The 26,060-nt window shown below is 35.8% G+C and overlaps 1 protein-coding gene across 1 annotated transcript in view; it reads right to left on the bottom strand.

Moving 5' to 3' along the window:
- Positions 1-10,332: 10,332 nt before the first annotated feature.
- dpr1 (defective proboscis extension response 1) overlaps positions 10,333-26,060 on the bottom strand; it is a 303,032-nt gene continuing 287,304 nt past the window's right edge. Inside the window, exon 6 of the mRNA XM_011644328.2 lies at positions 10,333-12,840. Within this exon, the coding sequence (XP_011642630.2) occupies positions 12,737-12,840 (104 nt within the window). The 3' untranslated portion in view covers positions 10,333-12,736. The remainder of the gene's footprint in view (positions 12,841-26,060) is intronic.

Raw genomic sequence — 26,060 nt, 5'->3', positions numbered from 1 at the left:
TCCTTCCGGCCTCGAAAATGGGTCTCGTCGGTTAGTCTCGCGGAATCAATATTCATTAGGTGCAAGGAACGCGATGCACGCAAGTCCTTGTACGTATAGATAATATTTAGCGGCCCGATTGACCGATCGCACGTCGCCGAAACTACTTAATCACGGATATCCTACTCACGGAACACCTGCCGTTGAGCCCGTAATCGAAAAGGTCTGCTTCGATCGCTTCGACCTCGCTCGCTCGCTCGATCATTTTCTTCTCTAAACATCACGACGGAAATTTATACTGGGAATAATTAATAGCAAAGCAATGAAGAAAAATATAAAATAATTCGTAAAAAATTAATTTTGTCCCATCCAATATTTTATTTAATGCGCTATTTCTTCGTCAAGATTTTATGAACATGTGGTTTGGGATGTGTATATCTCTCTAGAAGCGAAAGGATTAACGTGCGAAATTTTTTATCCCTCAGAAAAAAATTTATCAAATTTTTTTATTTCTTTTGCACTTTTTATCGTATAAGGATATAAAATATTTCAAGCGGTATAAAAAATCTACGAAAATGCAACAAAAATGACGCAAGCGTGCGAAATACATAACTCGGTTTAAAGTCCTGTTACGCTGTATAATCTTAACTCTCAAAATGTTGTAAATAATAATTAATAATAAAAATATTATTATACATTAAATATATTTCTATTTTAACTTAGAATATAAATTAAAAAGATAGATCGTCAAAAAGGAATTAATAAGATTTAAATCAACTTACTTTCTTCTGGATAATGTAAATAAAATATAAAATTCGGCCTCTTTCTGAAGGGAAATCGGTCGAGCCGCGAGCTCGTTTTACCGATGCGCTAGTTACGTCGATTGTGAAAATAATGCAATTACGACGGATGTTAAATGAAGTTATGGGCGTGGGTTCTTTGACGCGAGAGCGCTAATTAACGTCAAAACGAATTCATTCATTTTCTTCATAAATGCCAATGAACGTTGCACGCGGAAGAGGGAAAAGACTGGGGTACAGGCAGCGGCACGGCTCTTTATTATCTTTGTGGTATTCTCATCGAAGGCTATAATTTCCCCGGGTAGAACGTTTCTCCGGGAAGAAGCGCCGCTCCGAATGTCGACCGATCGATACTCATTAAAGGCGAATCCCGATAAGCCCGTTCATTCGTTATATTTAGCGGAGCCACTTGACCGTTTCTGCCGTCGCCCGCACGTACTTTCGAAAGCATTCGCACATTATTGGAAACAATGTCGCTAATTAGAATTGCCTTGCCGAGTTTGACGATGGCGATCGAGTGAAAACTTGCCGGAGACAGATTAACTTTTTTTTCCTTTTATTGAAAAATATTCGCGATCGCCTCTCTACTTTCAAACTTGGCAAATTTGTATTGAGAGAGAGAGAGAGAGAGAGAGAGAGGGTGGAAGGAAAGAAGAGGGGGGGGGCGGGGAGCTCATAAATTTTTTTATAATAATCGTAAAATTAAAGTTATAATTGAAATTAAAAACTTCCCCATACGTTCGATTTTTTTATACATTATTTCTAAATATATCTCATGCAAACTATTCTGTCGCACAGACACATATGCACTTGACATAGTTTGTATTTAATTGCCCGTCACGATAATTATAGTTAGACAGTGGTATAACTGATCGTAACTATTGGCTGTCATGTAAACGGAATGCAATAGTCCTATCACGAGATTGATATGATTTACTATATCCTGTTTTAGTGATAAGTTACCGTAACCTAAACAGAATGATATCTTTCGATATCTTCACGCCTATTTGCCTATAAATTACTTTACTACTTGTAGAATAATTACATATATAATCTCATATCAAGTCATATTTTAATCCTCATCAATTTTATAAAAAAAAATTCATGTATCACAATGTTTACACACTAGCCTAACGCTTTAAATGTTGCATTAATCGTGCCGTTTAAAGCGCAATTTTATAATTATAAAATTGTACTATAAGCAGCACGACACATATTTCTCTATGTTTATATCTGTTACAAAAAAAAAATTATAGTTTTATCTCTCCATAAATATTATTTTAATTAAATGACAAGTAAGCTGCGCGAAATAGATTTAAGAACGTGTATCATTCGTACGTATATTTTATATTTCAGAAATCCTATCGCGAGGTGACAAACGCCGATTATTGGTTGCTCCTTACTTCTTCACTGCGGTGCGATTGAAATTTATTTATCGCTTCTCGACGGCGTGGGTGCGGTGTGTTTTCCCTCGTATAAATCTCTGAATCTCGGACTCCATCGAACGATATACCGGTGTGTATCGATTTTAGTGTTTGATATCGGTGGAAATGGGGGTGCGCACACGAGAGGGAGAGAGAAACGCCGAAGTAAGAGACATTCACGGACCGCTGTGTAAATGTCGAGAAATGTCGGAATTCGTACCGTCTGGTTATAACGCGAGATTTGTCGGCGGCTATTAATGCCTTCTGAAAGGTGTGCACCGCTGAAGGAAGTCGTATCAATTCGCATTGCCGTTCGATATAAATCGATTTTTATCACTATAATCCTATTTAAAACTATTGTTGCATGCTACACTCGAGATTTTCGCCTGTTATTTCTATTGTGCGAGCTCGACTTCAATACTCGATTCATAGAGTTATACAAACACGGCCAAATCGACTTGTGCAATTTTTACGGAAAATTCTTGGCAAAGAAAATAATGTTGAAACATTAGCACATATTAACATGGACAGCCGTTTTATGTGTAATATACATCAGAATTATTTGTTTTCTTTTTTAATATTATATCAATCTTCCTGTATTTAAATATAATGTAAAAATACAAAATTGTGTATATTGTTTTATAATAATAAATTTTTGTTGCAATTTTTTGCAATTTGTTGCAAAAATGTGAATTATTATGTGTATTTCATTACATATCATTGAAACATAGGAGATATTATTAGTGAAAATCATTGAAGGATGTTTAAAAATGGATGATCTAAATATATATACAAGTATTAAATACAGGAAAATAAAAATATCTCAGGCTTAAAAAGATATTTGCAGCTTATAATTTGCTATATCTTGCGTTTATAATCTCATTATGTTCTTTTATATTCGCTTTCTGCTCTTGCTGCTTTAATAGAAATAATATTTTAGTATTACTATTTCCCTGTTGCTCACAAAAATATTTAATTTGCAAAACAAAGTTTTTTGTCCGTTTAACTTACTTCGTTGAAAAATTTCGATATTTACGTCTTATTATTTCGGATATTTAGGCATCTTTTGCAATATATCCCACAATAAAAATATATAAAGTTGTATATTCTATGTAACTAAATACAAACGTTATTGGCTTTGTAGAAATCAATTATCGATAAAATATTTACTCTAACCGCAACATTTTAAATCGATCCACTTGTGATTGAATTATCTTTCCATTGCGAGTTGCGGTTATTATATTGATATTCGGTGCTACGTACGTATACCTTTAGGTATACTTTTTAAAGCTTTTAAGCTTTAAAAAGTTTACATTATATTTCCTATGACGCAGTATCGTCATGTCGTATCGTATGATACTGGCTGAATGATTTAGCGTAAACTTCCCCTCGTCATAAAAAATTACCGAATTTTTGCGTGTAAAGAACATTGATACTCTTTTGGGGAACGAGCTTTAATTTCTCTCTCGCTATTCTCCCATTTTCCTTCGTCGACATGCACGAATCTATTTCCTGTTCAGTCGCGTGCAGGAAATCGAATATGCATCGCGATCGGTACGAACACTCGGCGTCTCGATCCTTTTGTTAGATAATTTTCCTTCTCCGTTTTTTTTCTTCTCTCAACCCACCATTCGATTCTTGACGAAGTGAGCTGATAGCGCCGATCTCTCTTATCGCACCCTTAACCCTTGCACCGAGATTACCCGGCATTCTGATTGCGGGTTTTTCTGCTCGTCAGCTTTTTTGTTTTTTCACGAAAAGATCTTTCTACTTTCATTCTTTCCATTTCTCTCTATCGAGTAAGAATGTGAAAAAACTATTGGAAAAATCTATTCAGCTCAAATAAATTCCAAGTTGTTTCATCCTGTACATTGTTTCATCCTGTACATTACGATAATGTAAAAAAAAAAAACCAAGAACTTAAGATATAAATAACTGGAAAAAAAAAATAATAATAAAATAGAAAATAATTATAATAAATGTCTAAATAAAAGATCGTCAAACTTAGAGTCTAAATTTACCAAAAATTGAATGGTTTGTTTTCTTGTTTCTTATTTCTCTGTTAAAATTATTGTATATATATATATATATATATATATATATATATATATGTTTTATTGTATGATATAATAATTACCTACAATGTAATTATCTTTCTCAGTTATCGTATTTGAAATTGCGCCCGCATCAAAGATCGATTGAGCTATTGATACTCGCAAAGGAGGAAGCGTGAGTGCTAAAATGAGAGAGAGGGAGAGAGAGAGAGAGGGGGGAAGGACAGGAGGGGGAGAAAAGGAGCGACAGGAGCGAGAGCTTAAATAGCGGAACTTCAATTAGACGTTGTTGTCGGTGCTATAATCGGATTTCCTGCCGTCGATTTGGCCATGACGATGATGACGTAGGCCTCGCGGAAAGCCCGTGCGAGTTTCCGCTCGGCGGTCAAAGCCACCCGCGAACGGATTCTCTCCGCGCATTTCGTACGGTTAACTAAACACCTTCGGACACGCATCGGGGCGCGTAACGAGCCGCGGTGTTCGCGGTCATTCCTCGCCGAATAGTGATAGCGATCGCTCGTTGATACCGGGCAAGCGGAAATAATCGGTCCGTAGGTCTCCTAGCGCGAGATTCGACCTCAAAATCCCGAAATTCCAGAAACTCGGATCTTCTCAGCTCTCCTCAGCTCTCGTAACGTTAAACATACGCCGCGCGTCGTTTCCAGACCCGCACGAAACTGAGGCTCTTAGAGAGATCCTAAACAGATCCTTTTTCCACGTACAAAATACGAGATTTTCCAACGTCAACAATCATATTTCACGGACACATATGCGTTATACCGCCAGATTTTTCCTCGACTTTTTCAAATCCCTTGTTCTCGACGGTCTCTTTTTATCAAAGGGACAAAGGAAAAATCTCAGCTTACAAGGATCGCCCGGGAGGAAAATTGAATTAATTACATCCAATTAATGCTCCTTCCATAAAATGAGACTCCATCTGTCAGTTTCATGATCTCTTTTTCGTCATATCTTGTCAGTTTGTTAATATGTATGTTAAATAATTATACATTATAAGTTTATAATTTACGTGTAAAAAAAAGTTATCCGAAGAATGTTTACTCCCATTTTCCGCAACTTCTCGTGAAATTTCGCCACGGGATAAGAAGTCACGCGCAAATTTCCCCGAGTTTACAATTTCTTAGGCGGTGTTGGGAGGATGAAAGAACGTGTCGGAGGATGAAAAGTTTGGGAATGCTTGATGCGGCGTACGACGGACATGCGCTCATGAAGTGTCGCGCGTGAAAACGTGTGCACGCGAGAAGATATTTTTCCGGCGATCTTACGTCGCCCTGGAGATTTCTGATCCGGTTCTGAATAGTTTGTTCCCACTTTTGATATGCAAATCGGCGTCGTTGTTCACGACGCCGCCGTACTGCTTTGCCGTTGAATTTTAAGCTCGCCCACCCGATGTCACGCAACCTCCATCGCCGCCTTCTTCTTACCGGAAACTCGACATCCCGCCACGGTCCATTTAGAAAAGAAGCAGCGAGCTTACGTGGTTCTCACCCCGACTTCTATGCAAATTTACGTAGTCTGGATTACGCGGTATACTATTATTTAATAGCGAGTTTTATGATTAGGAGCGGTTTAATCCTTTCATCGTCAGAGCTCTTACGAGTTAAGCTGGCACATTTTATTTAATCTTTTTAAAATAAGATGTTTTATCTTCACTAAATTTTAAATAATTTGATTAATTAAAGAAGATTTATCATTTAATTTTTATAAGAAAAGATTGAAAACCATAGTAAAAAAATATTCGAGTTTAATTAATAATAATTGCTATTTGATTAAAGAGATAAACTACAGTAACATTTTCAAAAAACCATTTTTTTTTATATTTCTCGAAAAATTAATATCTTAAAAGTATGCCCCTAAAAGATGTTGGTGAAATTCAAAATATTTTTTGAATTGTATAAGTTATAATACCAATTCATATATTTTCTAACGTTTATAATTATTTAAAAAGAAATCATAAAAAAGCCCTATTTTAGGCTTTTATCTTTTTAAGAAAATTATAAATAACAAGAAATATATCATAACTAGAGATAGAGAATTCGGCACGATTTCAAAAATTTCCTAATTCAGACATATTTTTTATTTTCCATAATATTAAACCTTACCTTATAATTTTGATCTATCTTATATTTTTTTTCTAATTTATCTTATCTATCTTATAATTTTTTTAAATCATTCAAAAAAATTATAAAATTATTATTTTTTTCTTTTTCTCAATGTTTATTTTTCCACTCGTTCTTATTTACTGTCGTTCAAGAAAAAGTGACAGCTAAAAATATTCCCTCGAGGGATCACACGGCTACCTACTGAAATTATCTATAATTCACATCGTGGGCATTCTGTTGTCTCTACGGAAAGAAAAAAAAATGAGATGGTCCGTGGTGTCAGCGGACAATTTCTCTGCGGAGGTCCTGATGCGAAGGTGTCAGTGGTAACGGTACGAGTCGGGTCGGACAAGACAAGTCTCGCTCTAACGAAGCGAATTTCTGTCGCTTTATCGAGGATTTTGCTCGGTTCATTTGATTCGTTTGATTTCGTCGGTTGGCGCTCGCCCGAGCCGAAAGTGGAGCGCACGTGTAAACGACGCGACGTGAAGCTCAGAGAGGGTGTTTGAAGCGTCCCGACGTTCTTTGCGCATCACTCAAAGGGCCTCCCCATTCCCCGCGTTAGTATGCGGTATCGCACACGCTTCCCCGGATAGTTTCGGCAAGGCAAACAACAAAGGATGAACGTCAAAAGGAATGGCGAAAAGCGCTTTATTTCCGGTCACGGTTGTTGCGATTAATCCCTCGCTAATAAAGTCGAATTTGTATGGCCCGCTCTTGACGATCGATGAAGGGAAATCCCTTTGCATCGTCGAACAATTCCTTCTTTCAAGGCAAACGAAATAACGAACGTAGAGAGTTCAATTCCGAGTATCTTCCTCTACAAATTTTGCATATGTCCTTTGTTGCAATGACAAAAATAATTTTGTTAAAGAATGTTAAATATGAGAGAATATCAAGTTTCGCGATGTAACGGAGTCGCGTTGCTGCTATGCCAAGTTCTATTTATTTCACTTTGTAATTCAAATTTATTTTCAATCAGATTACTCGCATCTGCAAATGTACATTATGCAAATGTACATCATGTTGCTTTACGAAGAGCTTTCTAAACTTTATAAATAAACATCGCAGCGTAGATTAAAATCGCGTGATGTAATGATATAATTCGGTAATTTTAATTTTTATTCTTTCCACCTTGCCTTTATGCTCGACAAGTTTAATTCACGCAGGATTCATGTTAAATTTATCTTCGCTATTCACGAAATATATAATATCGGAAGATAAGAAACATAACAGGCAGTTAAGAGTTTGTAATCGTGCTTTAAAATCGAAACTTTCATGGAAGTTTTAGAATTAGGAAATTATTATCGGTTGATTAACGTGGAAACTCCGATCGGTTATATGAGTATGATAAATTTATGTTGGCGTAAACCGCGTACATGCACACTAGGATGGCATAGCCGCGATATCCTACAGGGGAGAATGAATTATTCTAAGGACGAACTTCCGCCGGTATTATGTGATAAATATAGAAATTATCCGTGCGAAACGCTCGACTGAGTGTCATCATCAGACCGCGTTGCATATCTAGGTTGAGAACGTTACTAGTTGCCGTTACAGCAGTTAGTTTAATCCCCTAATCTGCGCGCATTAATTATGATGCGTACACACGGCTGCGACATGTAAGAGCAATTTCGCATTCTAGCGTGGCAAATACGCGTTAATACTCTCGTTTCACGTACTTTACCACTAAGCGCGTAACAGCTTTCCATACACGCCATAATCTGCATAGCTGAAGTTTTTTGAAATTATCCGTCTGTATCAAAGAAAATTTTATGGAACTAGACACAACACAAATTCGACGAAATATACATTTCACAAACATTAACAAATTTTGATGATAAATTCTTTGACATGAATTTGGAATTCTTTTTTTTATTCTCTTTCTCTATTTTACACTGTACAAAATTGAGCGAGCTTTTAAATTTATTTTATTATTTGCGAATCGGAAATATGCGTAGAAATTTGAAATCTCATGCAAAAATCATTAATATAAAATTTTTATTTGTAATAAAAAAATATGTGTTTATGTGTAAATAATCAATTAAATTTAGCTAGCAGCATTTTTATGGCAAAATAAATTCTTTTATTTATTTCTCTGTGTAATATTTTCAAAATATTTAGAATGCAAACTATATTTATGTATTCGTTGCAATAAAAGTGCCAAATATTATTGTTCATTTCGTATTTTCACAGTTCCAGATTTGCTTGCACAATTTCGAGTAGTCACGCTTGTTCCTAATCAAAGTTTCGCACATAGCAGTATGCGAGAGACCGGAAACATCAACGGTTAACTATATACCTGTAGATATATATATTTACACATGGTTATTTTGTTAGGGGAAGTCAAATGTTGTGGTTGAACGATTCTAATTAAGCCCGACGACACAACGCGAAATTTATTTTAATTAGAACACAAAACCGCGTTAATAAATATTTTTAATCAAAAAAAAAAAAGAAGTAAGGTTCATTTTAAATCATTTGCGTGTTGCCATGTGATTTATTAATTCATAAAAAAAAATTAAATAATAGCTTTGGATAACATTTTCTTCTAAAAAATTTGTTTAAAAATACGGCCGAAAAGCTGACTGTATAAAACATCAGGAAAGAGCTTCAATTTTGAACAATAAAATTTTATATTATAAATAAATAAGAATTATTACTAAATGAAGTTAGTGGCTGAGTTCGGTAAAAAGAACGCGGTAATAAAATCTCTTATTTTTTCACAAAGATTGTTACGATTCAATTCGGCTCGAATTGAATGAAGTTGGCAGTTTGCATCATATCAAATATATTTCCGCTTTTTTTTTCGATGGAACCTATGCGCTTTTCAAACGCGTTTCTAATTTCCCTTCCCTTTGCGCCCATGTCATCTGTGTTCCATTTACGCTTTCGTGAATGCAACGTGGCCGCATGTCGCCCGGGATTCGGGCTGCGCGCGGCGCGAGAGACGCGACGTCTCTTAAAAAATTCACCGCATATATCATCGGTGAATTGTCGCAAGGCGTAGGTGGATGCGCATAAATATTCATCGGATTTTCCCGGTCTGATTGCCGCGTAACACTGTCGATGCCTGCCGACTGCATGTTGCTGTGATTCCACGCGTCGTGCCTTATCGGAGGAACTTTAAATTTACGAGGTTTCAAGTCATTACAGAAGTTTTATTTTTCACGACGTTGGAGATATTTTATTATTATTATTTCTTCTTTATATATATATATATCTAGCTAATCGGTACAGAAGTCAATTTCCAATTTACAGAGCAATTTGCCATTAAAATTGAAATGCAGGCTTCAAGGCGAAGTAAGAGAAGTTAATAAATTCCTACTTCTTATTAAAGTTAAAACATTAATAAAATCATTGACCAATGGCGATTATTCTCTTTTAAGGAATTATAAAAAAAATTCACTTACCTTATTTTTGGAATAAACGGCTCGACTAATCAAATGGAGCTCGTCGCTCGACATCGTTTCGGAGATATTGAGCAGCTAAAGAAAATTAATTGGGCGCCATCGTTATTTTGCGAGGATGGTCTGCAAGTGAGAGACTTCATGAGCCGAAGCCAGGGATTCTTAAATATCTCCGACGGGAAAAGTTCGGGAGCGCATCGGGGTCATGGCTATCGATCTTCGCGGGCCATCTTTTCGCAGCCGTTGCCATTAATTCCGAATTACCAACCATCCCCGAGATAGACAACGACTTATGTCGCCCATTTAATATAAATTTCCGTGTTACAATTATACTCCCGAATTATAAAATATAAGATAAATTATAAGATAATCATAAATTATAAAACTATAAAATAATAAAGAAAAAAAAAACAGTCTTCTGCTTATTCGGGAATAATTCTCTTCCTTTTCTCTCTATTGAGATACGACGTTCCTTAATATACTTAATTAGCGGGGGATAACCGCTACCCCCGAAGAGGGACGGCGCGAGAATGAATCGCAGAGCGTTGTGTGGGTAATTTATTTACAAGAGTAAAACATTATGTACAAGAATGCGTTTTCTCGCAGGAGAACCGTGTGAAAACAAAACAGTGAGAAGGGTGTGAGCGGGTGGGAAAAACACAGTTTTTTTTTTTCCTTCATTTCGGACTAGTCGTGGGTGTAAATCATACGAGTCGTAAAGTCGCGTGGTTTACATACATTTCTCTACTATTACCTGTATATGTGTGTGTGTGTGTGTGTGTGTGTGTGTGTGTGTGTGTGTGTGTGTGTGTGTGTGTGTGTGTGTGTGTGTGTGTGTGTATGTGTATATGTATGTATGTGGTATGTGTTTTCTGTGTCTTCCTTTAAGTTTTCATTTAACACTTATGCCATAAGTAGAAAGTACTTCGCCATGGTGGAGATCGGTCCACCCATTTTATTACATCGCTCTTCGGTTAAACTTGCTCGTGACACATTTATTTTACACTTAACACTTTCCTCACAAAATTTTCTCTATGGTCGGGAAAGGGCGCGGGATGCATAAAGTTCTGTTTTATCTGCTCGCTATCCCTCTTCCTTCTAGCGACACTCAATTATGTCTCTCTCTCTCTCTCTCTCTCTCTCTCTCTCTCTCTCTCTCTCTCTCTCTCTCTCTGCGGTAACATTCACTGCGCGTTATCGTTAATTCTTACGTTCGCATCGCGCAATTATTCTAAAATTTCAGCGACGGCGACGGCGACTTTTAACTCCTCTCGTACGAGACATTCCCGATTAGAAATCGTAAGAATCTCGTCATCGCTGAAATTTTTCGATAACATTGATAACATTTTTTTCGCATCATTCGTGGATATGATAAGAATTCTCGATTGCTCTGTCGTAGTTGTACGAATCATTATTCAACGCATGCTGTATTATTTATAACAATAAATCGCACCGATGCTAAGTCGTGAAGCATAAACTAATTTCTGAGCTAAATTAAAATAATAGCTGACTAATTAAGTATTCGCAAATAGAAAATTTTTATTATTATTCCATTCCGCTTATCTATGTATGCATATTGAGTGCAAAAGAAGCTTATCATGCGAAAATAACTATGCTAGATTAAGTTACTGATAGATTTAACAATTGATTTATTATAACATAATAATCCTAAAGAAAGTAAAATCAATGGTTTTGTTTCTTTCAGAATTATTATGATTATAGTAAATCGAGATATCGAATCTATCAATATTGTGTTACGATTGAATTTCATTTAATCAACATATTATGGATTATAAAAAAAAAGATTATTAAAGATATTAAATGAAAAATATGTGAAATACAATAATCATTAAAATGTGATATTTATCGAAACGGATATATCGTCAATTAATAAAATTAAATAAAATCTGCTCGTTTAAGAGAACGGTCGTTAAACACGATGTTGTAATTATTAATTTTGGACGCAAGTTGATGTTGAAAACATTATTTGTGCAACATGCCAATTACTGGGAAATGCTTTCGAGCTGGAAATAGATATCTTGGATCACTGGTTATCATTACGCAGCTATTTAACGTTTTATATGTGTACGTTACAGCTCAACTGTAAATACTGTCGCTGCATCACGACAAACGTCCGTCACTTCTCGTGGTTGGGGAAAAGTCGACTCAGAAATTCGTCGTGGAATTCACGCTTTTAAGAGACCGTGTATACGACTGCCTCACACTCTGCTTAACCCTTAGGCACAAAGTTTCCCTTTTATTATGTAAGAAGAGCTGTCTCTTAGAGATTATCTTTGTATTTCTCACCCTAGCGGCCAAATACCTAAATTAAATTTAAGACGGTTAAATTTAAGAACGGGACGAGGGTTTTCGGGCGATTAGATTAAGAAAAATGAGAACCGCTACAAGGCATTTAAAGTACAACGCATAATTAAAACAGCATAACAACGCTTATACCTTCACATTAAAATTGTCGCTTCAGGAAAATTTAATAATCAAAATGTGGAGTTAAAAAAAAAGAATTCTATCGCTCCGTAAATCATTTTGATTATTTTAGAAAAGTAAGAGAAAAGAGTAAGAGTTCCGAGAAAATAAAATTATAAATCTAAAGGATTATAACGCGAATAACGCGACCAATGCGATTATCTCGATGTATCATTCTTCGAAAATCAATTAGGCAGAAAAAAGAGATAAAAATCGTATAGTTGGATGAATCGATTCCCATAAATTTTATCTTGGGATCTCATTAATTTAAAATCCGGTATAACTGCTACGACCGTTATGTAATTCCGCGAATTATTTAATCTTTGGGCCGCTACGATGAAACTATCTGGGATATAATCCAATATGGTCTATGCGGAAGGGTTAACGGCTAGGATGTGTGGGCGATCATGTTGCGGTACGTCCATCGATTTTACCAGTCTCGGGCGACCTTCGTGTACACGCACATTATCTCAGTTGGCCCAGAAGGAAGGCGAGCATCACCAGAACCGTCTTGGAATTAGGTGAGCCGGCTGCCGTGTTTCCGTGCTGCATCGCGGCCGGATGTTCACCTGGAACAGAAACAAGTGCTCGTAAAATACTTCTCTTTTTATTTTCAGCGATCTAGCGATCTCAATGGAATACAATGGAAATGCAATTCGAGCATTCGAGGATGTAGGGACCAAAATGTAGAAATTTAATTCTTTTTATCATTAGAATACAAACAATGCGATGTTAAAGAAAATAAATTATATATTAAACAAATGCGAAAGTGCACACGCCATATTGTTTGACTGGATCATTTTTATGAATATTTATTCTATAGTTCTTTACATTCGTAACGTCCGAACTTTTTGAAAATAATACGTTTTTGGCGGTTTTAATATTTTACAACATTAAATTTTTCCGCTGTTAAGCCAATTCCGTTAGATCATGATAAATTTAAAAAATTTTAACTTTTACCCACTACAAAGTATGGTAATTGTAAATTAAATAGCACAATAGTAAATTATATTATAAAGAATTTTAGTTTTTCAATTTTCTACATGCATATACACGTAGCACACTTTGCCATGCTTTTCAAAAATATAAAACATATATATTTCAAAATTTCGCATTTATTCTGGTGGTATTATTTCACAATTCTATCTATCCATGACAAATTAAAAGTGTTTCTACCTACGCTTTTATCTACGTAAAACATTGTAAAATCGTAAATTCACAATGCGGTAGTAAATAGTGTCATAATGCGCTTCTTGGCCATTTGTACAGCTAGATACAGGATCTCCGGGCATAAATTGTTAAAGAATCCTCACCGTGGAACAGGACGGGTATTTCGAGATGAAATAGTCTCAAGTTTTGACGTAATTCTATGTCGGTGTCAGAGCCTCGGCGGATTTGCAGAATTGGGGTCAGTGTAATATAGCAACGGTACAGAGGAAGTGGCAGCGTGTTTCTCGTGTGTCGGGGTATTCGCACCCTCGATTGATTTCTTGGCGAATAGTTCTGGAATTGGAACGAGCAGGGCGGTTTGCGCCGTCTTTCGTCTTTACTTGGCTCGACGAACGGCAAACACGAGTACATTTTATTATCCCTCCAGTAATGCCACTTTTGGGAGGAAAGATTCAATTTTGAGTTCGGTGTATTTCGGAAATAATCGATATATATATATATATAAAATATATAAAATAGATTGCCGAGAAAATTTATCGCAAATATTCTCGGAATATCATCGTGTCGTTCTTCTTAATTTCTTAATTGTCACGTAATTTTATACCTTTATCTCGCATTTTTTTATATTTTTAATTTAAAATTTAAATTTCTTTAAATTTAAATTTTAGACTTCTTGGAATTCATTTAATTTAAATCCAATTGTTTGATACGGTCACTGGCGACGCTGCATAGAAGTGTATAAGTGATGCATTGCGCAAAAAATCAAATCAAGCGGCATTATAGCTTTTCTCATTCCCGTCACTCCGTACCCGCGCGATTACCATCGATTAATATGCGCCATGCGAATTCAGCTGTTACGTGCATTTTTGAAACAATCGTCCCATAACGTACGTTTCTATAAACCGCATTCATTTGTGCTCTCACTGCACGATCGGATTCGTTATTTAGTTTTATACGAACGTTCCAAATACCAATCATATTTGCATCTATTCCATCCATAACGCATGCTGCCGAGGGAAGTTTGACATTGATAATCGAGCGATTACGTTGAAAATTGTATTGTTACAAACTCGTCGATGTAACTTTTAATACTATTTTAGCTCCAGATGTTATTTAAGATAAAAATTTCTGATAAAATACGCGAAACAGTTACGATCTTATAAAATTAATTTATAAAAAAATTTTATTTTTATATTAAACGCAAATTTATTGATGTAAAAGAGTGACACTGCTAGTTAATCGGTAAATTATTCAAATGTAAAATGATTTGTTCGCAATATTTATTCGCGACTTTTTCGAATAGAATAATATTTCAGAACAACATTCTAAAAATTATAAAAAAATTTTTAAAGCAAGAAAAAAATGGCATGATGCGTTAAATGAATTTTAAGCTTCGTCAATAAAAAGAAAAAATTTTTAGCTTTAATGAAGTTCGCATTTTTAAATCTCTTTGTGTCTGCATCGGACGAGATGCGTCGTGTCGCCTCGCAACGAGAGTGACGAGAGATTCGTCGAAAATGTTCCGCGAGCGACATGGGATTGCGTAATTAACTGTGTAATTAATCGAGAATTGAAATTCAACGGGATTCGTCAGCGATTTCGCGCCACGACGGAACAATGGAAGTTATTAATACATCCGCGTAACGCGCGCGGCGCGGCACGGCAAAGGCGAATTTCGGCCCGAACCTCGTAACAGCGGCAGAGAATGGGACAAAGTATAATTAGCCGAATATGCGAGCTAAATGAATTTTGCATCGCCGTTTAGCGCGCGCTCGAAAGCAGAGAAAGCGAATCGTGATTACGGGAGACAGACGGATATAGATAGATATATGAGATATTACCCGATATGAATAATGAATAATTCAGCATAAATTTCGAAAAAAAGGGCGAGCGAATTAAATAAATTTTTGCAATTTCGTGCGCCGCAGAAAGATCGCTCCGTATCGCAAAAGTGGAAATTTTCCCGTTCAACAAGATATAACGTTTAAGGAAGAGGAACATTTCATAAATAACTGTCTCGTATTAAATTTTCATCCGGCGCGCGTTAGAACTCTTTGAAGAATAGAACACCGTTACCGTCCTCTCTCTCTCTCTCTCTCTTGACGCACGCTCGTATAATTACATCTCCGCAAATGCGCCCCGGCGCATTTGGCACTGGAGGACGCACGATTTCGCGAAATTAATGTTCTTCCAACAGACGACGGGCGCTGAGTCCCAAATGAAAGAAATAAGTCGGCGAGTCGTACAAATCGCGGCCGCAGAGCGCGTTCGCCTTGCCTTCTTCCTGTTATGCATATCTGAATATTTATCTTTCCGGAGTAGCCGGAGCGCGTATTCATCGAGCATGGAGGAAAGATGAATTCATGCACTTCGCCCGAGATAATTGCACTTCGGCCGAGGTCCGCAGCTCATTTGCACTGCCGGAAGAAATGCGCTCTTTTTCGACGATGAAAGGCGGCACTTCATTCGTTATTTGTATCAGTTTCCGCTCGCCATCCTTCATTTCCGCCTGCCAAAAGCTGCCGTAACAAGTTGCTCCAAGTTGCTCCTTTTCTAAAACCGTCACGCTGTTGTTGAATTTTTAATGCAAAAAGCGCGCGAGAAGGCATGGTATGTGACAAAGTTAAAGTTACACTTTCTAATTATGACTCGAATGTGAAAATAATATAAATTTTTTTTTCATGCTTAATTAAGTAGAAGAAATGTACTTTTGTACAGTCAATATTTTATTCAAATATCGCTTTATAAGTTTTACATTTACACACAAAAATATATGTAATACAATTACGTATATATAAAATAAAAATGTTAATGAAAAATTAAATTTTTCCAACTTGAAATCAAAAGATCCATATCTAATGAGTTGAAAAAGATTACATATTCTAGATTAAATAATAATTAAAAATTTTATAAAAATTTCTTAGGATATTTTTAGATTTTCAAATAAATTGTTATTTGAATAATGAAATCCGCCAAAATGACAGTTTTACATTTGGGTTGTTAGTGCTATTATACCGTTTTATGCAAGAAAATCACGGTTGTCAGTCCGTTAAAAACTTTATAAGAAACATTTTTCTGAATTATTTGAATATTAAGGAAATTAAAAATAATACCAAATAAAATTTTATTCAAATACTCAACAAGTTGATAAGATATAGATAAAATTAGATAAACGTTCAACATTGTTCTAATATTAGATAAATAGATAAATTTGCGTTCCTGATATAAAGATTTGTTTATAAAAATTAGAATTGTCCGCGATACTATGAATATGTTTCTATGAAGATAATCTTCCTTTCGATGAAATTGTCTGAGATGGATTCACAAAGAGAACAATAATTTTCTTTTTGTCACGTCTTATAGTTGCCAATGGATTTCAAAAATGGATTGCATAGTGCTTCTCTTTGTTCTTGTAATGGAATAAAGGAAAGTATTTCCACGTTATTGATCAAACAGAATAAAAGAATCATATATGTATTTTATAGTGCTGTGTTAAAAATGAACTTTGAAATACACATGAGATCATATAAAATTTTTTAAAATATATATTTTATCAAACGTGATCGTATTATAAATAATAAAGAGTATATTTAATTTATTTCTTTATGAAATAATTTAATTGAAGCAAATGTAAATCTTCTGAAGAAACCTTCTGAATGTGGTTCTTTTTAGTGTACACGTCGCTGAATAAAGCATTTGGTCGACAATGATAGGAAGGCTACTTCAACTCGCGCTTAATGCCGTATTTTGATTGTCCAAAGACGATACATTACGCTTTGTATCTCGGAAACGATGTTGCAACTTAATGATGACAGTCGGCTTCTGAATCTTAATAAGGACAATATTTTTCCTTGAAGCTGCTTTAAAATACCTGGATATTATACTTCTATTTTCTTTTCTGTTATTATGTGAAAAAAAAGTCTTATAAAACTATGCGCTCGTATCTAAATTAAAAAATTATTGCGTTATTCTTGGAAATTGCGTCAATCTCGGAAATTAATTAATACGTCATATAGTATTGTCTTTGTTAAGTATAAAAGCAAGTTTAATTTTATATTAAAATATAATTAAACTTTAGATACATGTGTGTGTGTGTATATATATATATATATATATAAAGTTAATTTCTATTAAAAAGATTCTTTAAAAAAGAGAACATACATACATGCACACGCACATACGCACACACGCACGCACGCACGCACGCACGCATAAAACACGGATAAAATTTTTTATTTTGTTGCTCTTTTTTAATTATAAGTTGAATAGTAATTATTTATAAAGACTACAATCAAGTTAATTGTAATAATTAACGTTTACACTTTAACTTTTTATAAACCATAATCATGTCCTTGCCTATATGCAAAAAACAAAAAAAAATTTTTTATAAAGTTTTTAGATAGTAATATATAGAAGATAGTAACTTAAAAACTTGGATTAGTTTTAGATTTAGAGAATTAAGTTTAAATATTTGAATATTTTAATTTGAACCGCTTTCTTCAATTCATTCGATACATTGTCGATTTCTACAAGTTTTAATTAAATTTCACTATATAATTTCAAATTCAAAAAATTTTATTATAGAAGTCTAGAAATATTCCGAAAATCAAAACCTTGGAATTACATTTTTGAGGATTTTTGTTATCGTTCAGCTATTATCTCATCGCTTGATGTAAGTAATTGAATGACAGTTTCATAGTCGACCGTCAAATTGGGTGAATCAACCCGCGGTCCCGAATCTCCGCCGAAGCCGCCGATTTCTGATTCGTCGGGGGGTCGTTGCAAATGGCGAGATAACCGCGGAAGGGTAATGCGGTGTCGAAATTGGTTGCACCGAGGCGGTCGGCGGCGCGTTCGCGGTCGCTCCACGGAAAATTACGGTGGTAACGGCACCCGGGCGGTTACTGCCGAAACAACCGGAAAGATCCGGCTGTCGAAACACCGCGAAATTTCCACTGTTCGGTCCTCGCCCGTTGCTGCCGCTCCGAAAATCCCTGTAATCTTTCGCGCACGGAGCGCTGCGTAATTAACGCGCGCGGCTCGATCGACCGAAAAATTTCCGGGGTTGTGTCGGCTACTGGCACGATTGCGATTCAGGACGCGTAGGGAGCACCGCCATTGGGAGCATCGACCGTGCCCCTTTTAGTTACATTATTCACACGTGTTGTTTTGTTCCTTTTCTCTTTAAAGAATGAGGATACTAAAGATAAGACGTGTCGAGGAAAAAAAAAGATTTTCAGGATATTCCAAATTTTTATAATGTATATGTAATGTAACTTATATATCGTATATTCTTTAGAATTTTTTAGAATGTATGACTCTTTCACTTTCGATAAATATTAATTTAACTTCGATCCAAAGTAATTCCAAAAACAAAAAAGATTGTAAAATTTGTAATAATTTAATATCTTATATTTTCATTAAAAATTGAAGAGACATATTTTTAAGACTTAAAAGACTTTTCAAGGCTTCAAAGAATGTATATAGATGATAAATCAATTAAAAAAAATATATATATATATATATCAAGTAAAAAGCATGACGCGATGATTGGGTGTTAATGAAGTCTTTGTAACACGTTAAACTTGTGGAATAAAAGTCGAAAAAGTTCTTTGTGACCCTATTTCTTTTATCTCTTTAGCGGACCCCTTTCTTTTACTTTTTCTAACGGAATTAGATTTTTAATTCTGAGAAATACCGTGAGAGAAACGAAATGCTTTGTCCGCGCGAATAGAAACGAAAAACCAAGAGAAACTTTACGATTCCGGCAATTCCTCTCGACTGTGCACTCCAAGGAAACGTAAGCCCCTTCGCATTTTTTGCACGCATTTCCGGAGGGAGAATGGCCTAATTCTTCACGACACGCGTTATTACCTTGCTCGAAAGGATACCGAGCGCGCTCGTAAAAAATGCACGATCGCGACTGGAACGAAAAGAAATAAGCGAGGAATAAACGTGACTCGCGGTAACAAAGGGTTTAAAGGAATCTCGTCTCGAAGGAAATCATCCCGTGTTGTCGCGACTGTCGGATCTGTATTTGAATGTACGCCTTTACATTTTTCATGATTCGCCGGACGGAGATATCCTTGCGTCGACGATGAATGGAACATGGCCTCAAGAATGTCGAGAATTATGCGCAAAGAATACAATAGAAGGTATCTATCTATCCGTAGAAGAGTAAAAAAAACTTTTTACCTATCCGTATTTCTATCGAAGAAATTGTAAAAATATTGGAATATTGATAACAATAAGGAGAAAATCGTACCAAAAATATAACACAGAAATATAGCGTGTGCGCTCGGGCAATATGTTTTCGGGCATAAATTTCGCTCGTGAAAAAAAATTCGTTAGAGGGATGATCCATTTTCCATGTAGTCGCTAATAAATTGCGGTAAACTGGGACGACGCGGGATAAGTGTGATGACGACGTTTAAGAGAACTCTGAGATCCCATTGCGAAAGTTACGACCGCACGGTCAAAACGGCAACTAGATACTTAAGCCAACTCGACGTAGCGCCTGAAACTGGGTTACATGACTTACATCCGTCATAGGAGTTTGCACTAACGTTACGAACACGTTGCAGCGGCAGCGACTGACAGGCAGTGGTGGAGTCCTTAAATATATCAGTCCTCCGCGCGGCTTGTTGAATCGCTCACCGGTGAGCCCATTCCTTCGGTGACACGGCGTGTCTACTCGAACGTAATCGCGACCAATATTCGCGACGACGCGATCAAACATTGTGCGAAATACGTTTCGCATTTGATCGCGGCATTACGCCGCGTGACGCACTTCTCGCAAATATTGGTCGAACGTGCGCGTCGCGTTCATGCGCCTCGACCAATGTCCAAAAGCAAATAACGCCCGCTTTATGAAAATCAGTTAATTCGAAAAAATAAATAAACTTCATTGGAGAAAGGGAGAGAGAAAGAGGGGGGAGGAGGGCAGCTCGTTTGTACTTCCGTTTTCGGAGCATGTTCATATTCGCAAGTTTCTTACAATTCGTGAAAAAAATGACATCATCTAGCTTGACTCGGCTCACAAAATATTTTTTCAGCTTAAAAGATATTATTTTAATCAAAATATCAGTTGAATCAAACTCGACAGCGAGCGATAAACTAAAAAATATCTGAAAGCTCCGATGCTGTAATGATGAAATAATATACGCATATTTTTCACAATAATAATCAAGTTTTCAGTAATAAGTTCAATAGTAATCAATAATAATTGTGCTGAAGGCAGTGTTATTTGCCATAATCGACTATTGACGGTGAGAACTGCTGCAACCGTAATATTTCGCGACGTCACGTAATAAATCACTTTGCCGATTATATTTTGTTTCCCCGAATGTAATACGGACTGGAATTTTATTTCCAGTTTCGATGATCGATTTGCACGCCGGCCGACCGGCCGTCGCGCAATTTATCGCCGGCAATAATTACACCGCGAAATGAAACGCATTACGCCTGAGCGCAGTAAACGAAAAAACGACGCGGGCGTCGAAAATGCGTCGGGTTCATCTGCAAAAAATTCTTGCGCGGTAGCGCGTGATAAGGGAAACGTGAATTAAATACACGATACGACAATCGCGGCTTAAGCCGGGCTTGGCACAATTACTTCAGATAATTGTGTATCTCGGCGGCGCAACGAGTCCTTTAGATACTGGCATCGTCGCTGGGCGAAGGGAAGAATGATAAATTCGCGATTATGTTCGTGTACACGCACAGGTAAAGACTTGCGACAGCGCAGAGAGCGAGGAAGTTCCATAAGATATGCTTTATACATTAGAATACTTTATACTTTCAACAAAAATAAAACCGGTCTAAAAATGTTTTTGTTAAATAAAAAAATTAAAATACAAATACATTAAAAAATTTAACTTTTAGAATGTAATTTAATCGCATTTCCATTTTAATTTTAATTTTTTAATGTTAGTTTTAATCCCATTTAGAAAAATCAAAATACAAATATATATCACCAAGTTAATATTATTATAATATTGAAAATAAATTTTATAAAATTTAAATAGTAATGTATGTTAATTAAAATTAGCAATTCTTTTATTTGCTTTTGCTTATTCTGTATGATCCATTTCATTTGGAAATTTGTCCATTACTGTGTGTTTGAAAACGTTTGGCTAACACTGATTTTGAGAGTTTGATCGAAAACGAGCTCTGTTAATTCCGCTTTTAATTTTGAGGGAAACCGCGTAACTCCGCAACATGTTACATCAATGTTGTCGTTAATTTAATTTTATGTTACAGGTGGTATGTTACAGAGCGGTTTTAAACGATCAATCGGTCGCAGGATGTTTTAGTCGCAACAACTCGACGCATGAAACTGTTTTCAAAATATCACAAACCTTTCAACAAACTCCTGAACACGTGTTTTTTTTTTCACGCTAAAAAGCGAAAATCTTGCGAGAGAATCCAACGCTTTGTACGAATCGGCGGTTACATCGGGTTCCTTTTACCGCGCTTATACACGCGCGGGGGATCTTTATCTATGATTAATGGAAACTGCTGAAATAAATATCGGAAAAGCAATCAAGTGCCCCCATTCCCACCCCCCGTTCATCTCGAAAATGGAATAAATAGAAGACGATTTTCTCCCACCGAGTCGCTCGAACGGGATATATCAGTTCCCTGGTCGAACTATGGTTTTGGTACCGAATGCAATCGAGAGCAATGCGGGGCCTATTTGAGAGAGAGAGAGAGAGAGAGAGGGGAGAGGAGATAGAGAGAGAGGGGGAGGGGGAGGACGGTAATAGACTATGCTAATGACCAACTAGACGAGCGCTTCTCCGATTCATCTCCAACCGCGAACGCGATCGCGGTTTGGCAGTTTGCCGCTGTGCAAGTGCACTTGACCCGATTTGAGAGCCGCGATTGCCGCAGCGACGATACGAAAAAAAGGGGGACGCCCCCGATAGGAAATCGATCGACGGGAGCTTCTTCGTCTCACGCTGGTCGCTCGGCTTTTAATGGATTCCCCCGAATAGAGAGAATATCGACAGGAATTAGCCTCTCCACCTCGCCGTCACGGTGAATGCTTGATATTGCGAAATTAACCCGCTAGCTTGGGGCCCGTCGCTTTTCGGAAACGAGAGATCCGAGATTGAATCTTAGAGACTCTCGTCACGGCGGAAAATAATAATTGCCACGGAGCGCAAAATAATAATGATTTGATTGAATTGTCGTTAACCGAAACGCGAGTCTTTACACTCGCTTGAAATTACAATCTTCGTTTTGAATTAAAACAAAAAAAGAAGAAAGCTAATTATATTACTTATTATAATCTATATTACAATGTAATTTATTTTTTTATTTTTGTTATAATGTTTAACGAGTTTAAAGTTAGGAAGAGGAATTTCTTTATTAGACAAAATCCTTGTTAGGTTAAATAAATTTTCTACTGCACTAAATCAAAAATCTTGAGGAATTAATAGACTCTGAGTCTATTAATCTCGGGTAGAGAATTAATAGAAAATAGTGCTGCGCGGAATATTATATGAGAGAATCTAATTCTGCAATATTGACAAGTCGGAAAGGGGTAAATATTTACGATACGAGTACCTCTGGATGAGTTATTTTGATGTGAGCTCAACCAAATAAATTAAATGTGACAAATTAGTTACATCGCGTACGCTCAGAGAGAATTGATAAAAAGAAAATATTGTGTACACAAAATATAATATACAGGTATTCGTGTTAATTTCACGACAATTCAGAGAAAATTAATTATTCATGGTACATGTATTTGCATGAATTATGAGTATTATATAGATAACTGACAAATGTTGTAATGAAGGGAATTTTGTGCACTTGCACGATGAGATTTATTTAATGGTCTGAACACATTTATCACCTTGGATTCAGATTCAACATGCGGAGTTAAGTTTTTGCATTATGTTAATTCTGAATTATTATATTTAAAATAATAATTCTATCGTTCGGATTTCTAGTGACATTTGAAATCAATTCGCGTGAATTGTTGCTATATACCACGAAGCTGAATGAAGAAACAAAAGTACAAAAAGTACGAAAAAGTACGCATTACTTTATATTTCTGAGATAATACACATTTACGGGGAAGTGAGATGAACGTTATACAATAACGCGGATGGCGTTGTAAGATCCCATTAAAGATCGTGACGTCTATTTTCCCCATTTATCCATTATAACGATATCTCGTTTATTTCATGACGGGCCGCATCCTCATGTCACCCCTGTATCGTGGTTAGCACGGGTAAAACATAATTCGATCTATCGTAACGTCCCAGTTACAGCGCATATGGCATCCAACGTCTCGCTTTTCCTGCGGCAATTTTCTCTTTATTTCTGACCGATGACATTCACCGGCGAGGAATGGAGATAGAAATGTCGATATCATCCACCTGTTTCGTTGCAGATTTTTTTCACGATGTTTTATAATTCAAACTCCGGAGTCCATTTTTTTCTTAATAAATGTAAAATAGATTGTCCACCTTTTACCCTTTGATATTAACTTTGATTAAATGAGGAATTAAAAATTCATTTAAAGTTAACCGAATGTAAAATCTTAGCTGTTAACGCATTTTAATTTTAATCTTTTTAAATTTGTTAATTTCTTTATTCCTTTAAAAATAATGTACGGCTCAATTTTTAAGTATTTATATTTACAGTTTCTCAATTTAGATTTCAATCTTGGTTAAAAAATATATGCGAAATATATGCGAATCGTGCGGCGTGAATAATGAAACCCGAGTACGTTGCATTAACAAGTAACATTATAATAAAGCAAATTCTCATTTATTTTTCATCTTCATATATGATAAAGTGGTACGGTATGTCTACTATTTGCGTGTGCGTAAATTAAAATGCGCCAGCGCAACGCGATTACGTTGTGCGTTTCATTAAAATTAAAAAACGCAATCTCTGGTTTCCGTCACGTACAACTTCGCAAATCTAAATATGATTGAATATAAATCATTAGCTGACACGTGATACACAACACTATATCGCGTAATACGTGAAATATTAAAAAGTATTGTAAATTTTGATATTAGAATGCTACAGAACATAGGATATCTATTTTTGAATAAAAAATATCAAATATTGACATCAAAAACATCTTTTGAATCTGTTCAGGAAAAATCATGAAGTGCAGTTTCGTGTTTCTTAAAGAAAGGAAGTTTTATTGATGAGTGTATTTCGAGGATGGTAGTATGAAGGGTGGACATGGTACCGGTTATTTTGTCGGCCGACACTCGCATTCGTTATCATAATTTAGATCGACTCAGTATTTTTACAAGTGTCATAAAAAGTCTATAAATAGCCAACGATCGATCTCGCCGTGGCTATCCCGCATCGCGATTTTATATAAACGTAACTCGTTCGCCCGTATTTATGAGACCACATTTATGCCGCCGCACTTGGTATTTCCGTGGGTTAATTCGGTCATAAATATACGTAGACGCCTCCACAGCGATAATCGCATCCCTTGCACATTGGTTGTGTTTGTTGAGTATATTGCACATGTGCCGAGCGCATGTGCACGGGATATCCCAGTGCCAATGAACAGGAATGGTAAACTGAATGGTAAACTGAAATTCTATCCCGTGCAAAATACAATCAGAGCACAAATATAAAATATATAAACAAATAGTAAAATTTTTATTTTTTTCCGAATGAAATTATATTTTTTCTGTTTATAATTACAGCGAACTTTTCAAGAAAAATAAAGCAGAAAACGGCATAAACTATTTCCAAAAAAATATAAAAATATATGGATTTTAAATATGATTTGAATAGGAAAAAAACATTTTAATAAATTGATAAAATTCCGAATCAAACGTGCTTGTCTCAAAACTAGAAGAAACGAAAGATTCATGATCAAAGGCAATTAAAGATATCAAAAAGGAAAGGATAGAACTGTAAAGTTTCCAAGGAGTTACTCAAAGTTACTTAAATGCATAATTAATACTAAAAAGAACAGATGTTAAATATTAACGTAAGAATTAACGGACCCTCAAAGATGCGCGTGTACTGCCCATAATGGTGCATTAGCATACACAACAAACATAAATGGTAAGCGTGGGATTACGATATGCAGGTCTGTATTTACGCTGATATTAACACTAGCGCCCATTCATCCCAATAAGCACCGTTAATGCACTTTGAGACTTGCGAAAATCTGTGCTGCATAATGGACAAATACCTCGACTCGCACGTTATAACGTTTGTACGTCAAATAACCCAGTGATTTAATCGGTGAATTTGCATTCACTTGCTTAATAGACGTTTTGCAATTGTTGATTTATGATAATAGCAACGGGCACTAACTAGTAAACATAATTTCGTGTAAGTAATCTAATTTTGGAGTAAGCTTCAAATTCATTTAAGGACAGTACACCATGGGATTTCATCGAGATTAGATATGTTGAAATTATTATTTACAATGCACTACAATACAATGACTACAATATAAAATTATTGCTTTTAATTAAAATATTTAATTAAAATATTTAAATATTCATTAAAATATTTAAATAACTTGTGTACATTTTTTTTATCAAAGTCATTTTTCATTGTGTATATTATATTTTGTAAATATATTTCAATTACGTCTTTCTCTCTCTCT

This window comes from Pogonomyrmex barbatus, unplaced genomic scaffold (assembly GCF_055798465.1).
Source record: "Pogonomyrmex barbatus isolate J1 unplaced genomic scaffold, ASM5579846v1 scaffold3, whole genome shotgun sequence".
NCBI lineage: Eukaryota > Metazoa > Arthropoda > Insecta > Hymenoptera > Formicidae > Pogonomyrmex > Pogonomyrmex barbatus.
Note: the sequence above shows the minus strand (reverse complement) of the source record. Positions and strands in the feature narration are given on the sequence as shown.